Below are 2,060 nucleotides of genomic sequence, written 5' to 3' on the forward strand. Positions count from 1 at the left end.
GTGGACGCCCTGGGAAGTGTCTGGAAGGCGGGAGTTTGGGGAGGCTGTGGCTGGGGCTTAGAGTCACGTGGACACAGGCGGCAGCTGAATCCCTGCAGTGGCGCAGGAACGCCAGCATGGGAGTGAGAGAAGGCACCCAGGGTCGTGGAGGAGGGACAGGATGGTGACGTGACCTTGAGAACAGCGGCCCAACTCCCACTGGCCCTTCCTGCTGCAGCCAGTCAGGCACCCCTCCCCCCGCCCTGCCCAGCCCAGCGCACAGGAGCCCAGGAGGCAGTGCACTCACTTGCGGTCACTCTCTGGTGGCCAGTTGTCCCACTTGTAGTAGGTCTCCGGTTGCTCTGTGAACAGCACCTTGTGCAGGCTGGGCAGGCAGAGAAGGGCCCTCAGTCATGACGTGGGTGCTCAGGGACCAGCCCTGTTAGTTCCAGGGAAGGGACCCCGCTCCCGCACGCCCAAGCACTCAGAGGCGGGGCTGCCTGATGCCAAGTTCAGCACCTCCTCACAGCACCACCAAAGAGCCCAGGGACCACTCACGGGGCTGCGGGGCTGGACAGCGACCGACCGTCCTTTCCAAAATCGTTGCAGAGAAATGCAGGCTCGAGCCTGACAGCCCCACCCCAACCAAGGCAGAGGCCCCACGGGAGGCTCTAATGTACACAGGGTGACATGCCTGCCGCCTGACGGCTGCTGCTGTCCAGAGAGGGGACAGGCTCCCGTGTGGGGCCCTGGCTTGTCCCGGCTCAGGGGGGTATGGGGCAGGGGCTGTGTGGGGCCCTGGCTTGTTCCGGCTCAGTGGGATGTGTGGCAGGGGCTGTGCGGGGCCCGGGCCGCACCAGTGCACGTAGTCCTTGGGGCGAGCTTGCTGATGGAAGGAACCACAGTGTGGAGCCACCAGACGGCATCCCGCTGGATGGCGGCGATCTGGTTCTGGAATGAGCGGAGTACTTCCAGGTCTGCAACAGACACGCAGCTTAGTGGCCCATCCAAGCCATGGGCTGAGGGGCTACAGGATCCAAGCCATGGGCTGAGGGGCTACATGCACCCCTAGGGTTCCAGCTCAAGGCTGGCACTTGGGAGGGGTAACTCAGGGCACCCCAAGCTTCTGGACCATTCCTGGCGGGAATAACAGCCCGGGGAGCATGGAGTAACCCTGACACACACGTGGGTGACCGGAATCCTCCTGTCGCGAGTGACTTGCTCCAGTCAATGGCTGAGAGGGCTTCTGCAGCCCCGTCTTCCTGTGAACCCACGATCAAACACCCAGACTGCCCCAAACACCACCTCCCCTCCCTCCCACCCACGGCTGGGGCCACCATGCCGGCAATGCCCCGCGCTGGGCCAGAACTGGAGCACACATAGGACACTCGGGGAGAACAGGGCCTGAACCTGCAATTGGGGTGAGGTCTGGATAGACAGGAACCGGGACGGCAGCTTCCAGGCTCTGTGTCCCTGAGTGGCTGTGCTGTGGGACCGCTCCTTCCAGGCGGTCAGAGGACAGTGCAGCCATGGAGAGCCACCTGCCACCAGCCTGGACCTGAGACCCCACCAAGCAAGGCCAGGCCACCCCGCGTCCTTACTCCTCTTTTCTCCTTTGTCCCAGGCGATGCCAGCCTCCTTCACCTGCGCCGTGATGCCCAGCATCATGGACACGGCCAGCACGTCGGTGATGTGCACCACGAAGCGTTCCTGCAGGTGCAGCACGAGGTCTGATGCAGGAAGGGACACCCGGAGCCCCACTCCACACCCACGTGGGCGCAGCACGCGGTCTGTATCCAGAAGGGACACCCGGAGCCCCACTCCACATACATGTGGCGCACATGCACACACTTGCACACGCACACACACACACAAGCAGGGATCCAGAGACAGCCCAGAACCAGTTGAGAGGGATCTGACAGGAGGGGCACCAGGCTGGTGACTCAAAAGGTCCTAGTCTGGCCACGGGAGGGAGGTTCAGTCAACAGAGATCCACAAAGACCCGTCCGCAAAACAGGCCACCCTGGCAGGCTGGCTGCCAGTTGGCTGCAGGGACCTGGCATCTCTGTGATCCGCTCTCA

The 2,060-nt window shown here is 63.4% G+C and overlaps 1 protein-coding gene across 1 annotated transcript; it reads right to left on the minus strand.

The window, feature by feature from the left end:
* Positions 1 to 286: 286 nt before the first annotated feature.
* LOC108525832 (integrator complex subunit 1-like) lies at positions 287 to 1,953 on the minus strand (the record flags this gene model as incomplete). Its single annotated transcript, XM_017866643.1, has 3 exons — positions 1,581 to 1,953; positions 837 to 956; positions 287 to 364 (listed from the first exon to the last, which is right to left on the minus strand). Coding segments are annotated over exons 1-3 (265 nt in total), but the record flags the coding sequence as incomplete, so codon positions are not given.
* Between the last annotated feature and the right edge of the window lie 107 nt (positions 1,954 to 2,060).

This window comes from Rhinopithecus bieti, unplaced genomic scaffold (genome assembly GCF_001698545.2).
Source record: "Rhinopithecus bieti isolate Rb0 unplaced genomic scaffold, ASM169854v2 scaffold_13648, whole genome shotgun sequence".
Classification (NCBI taxonomy): Eukaryota; Metazoa; Chordata; class Mammalia; order Primates; family Cercopithecidae; genus Rhinopithecus; species Rhinopithecus bieti.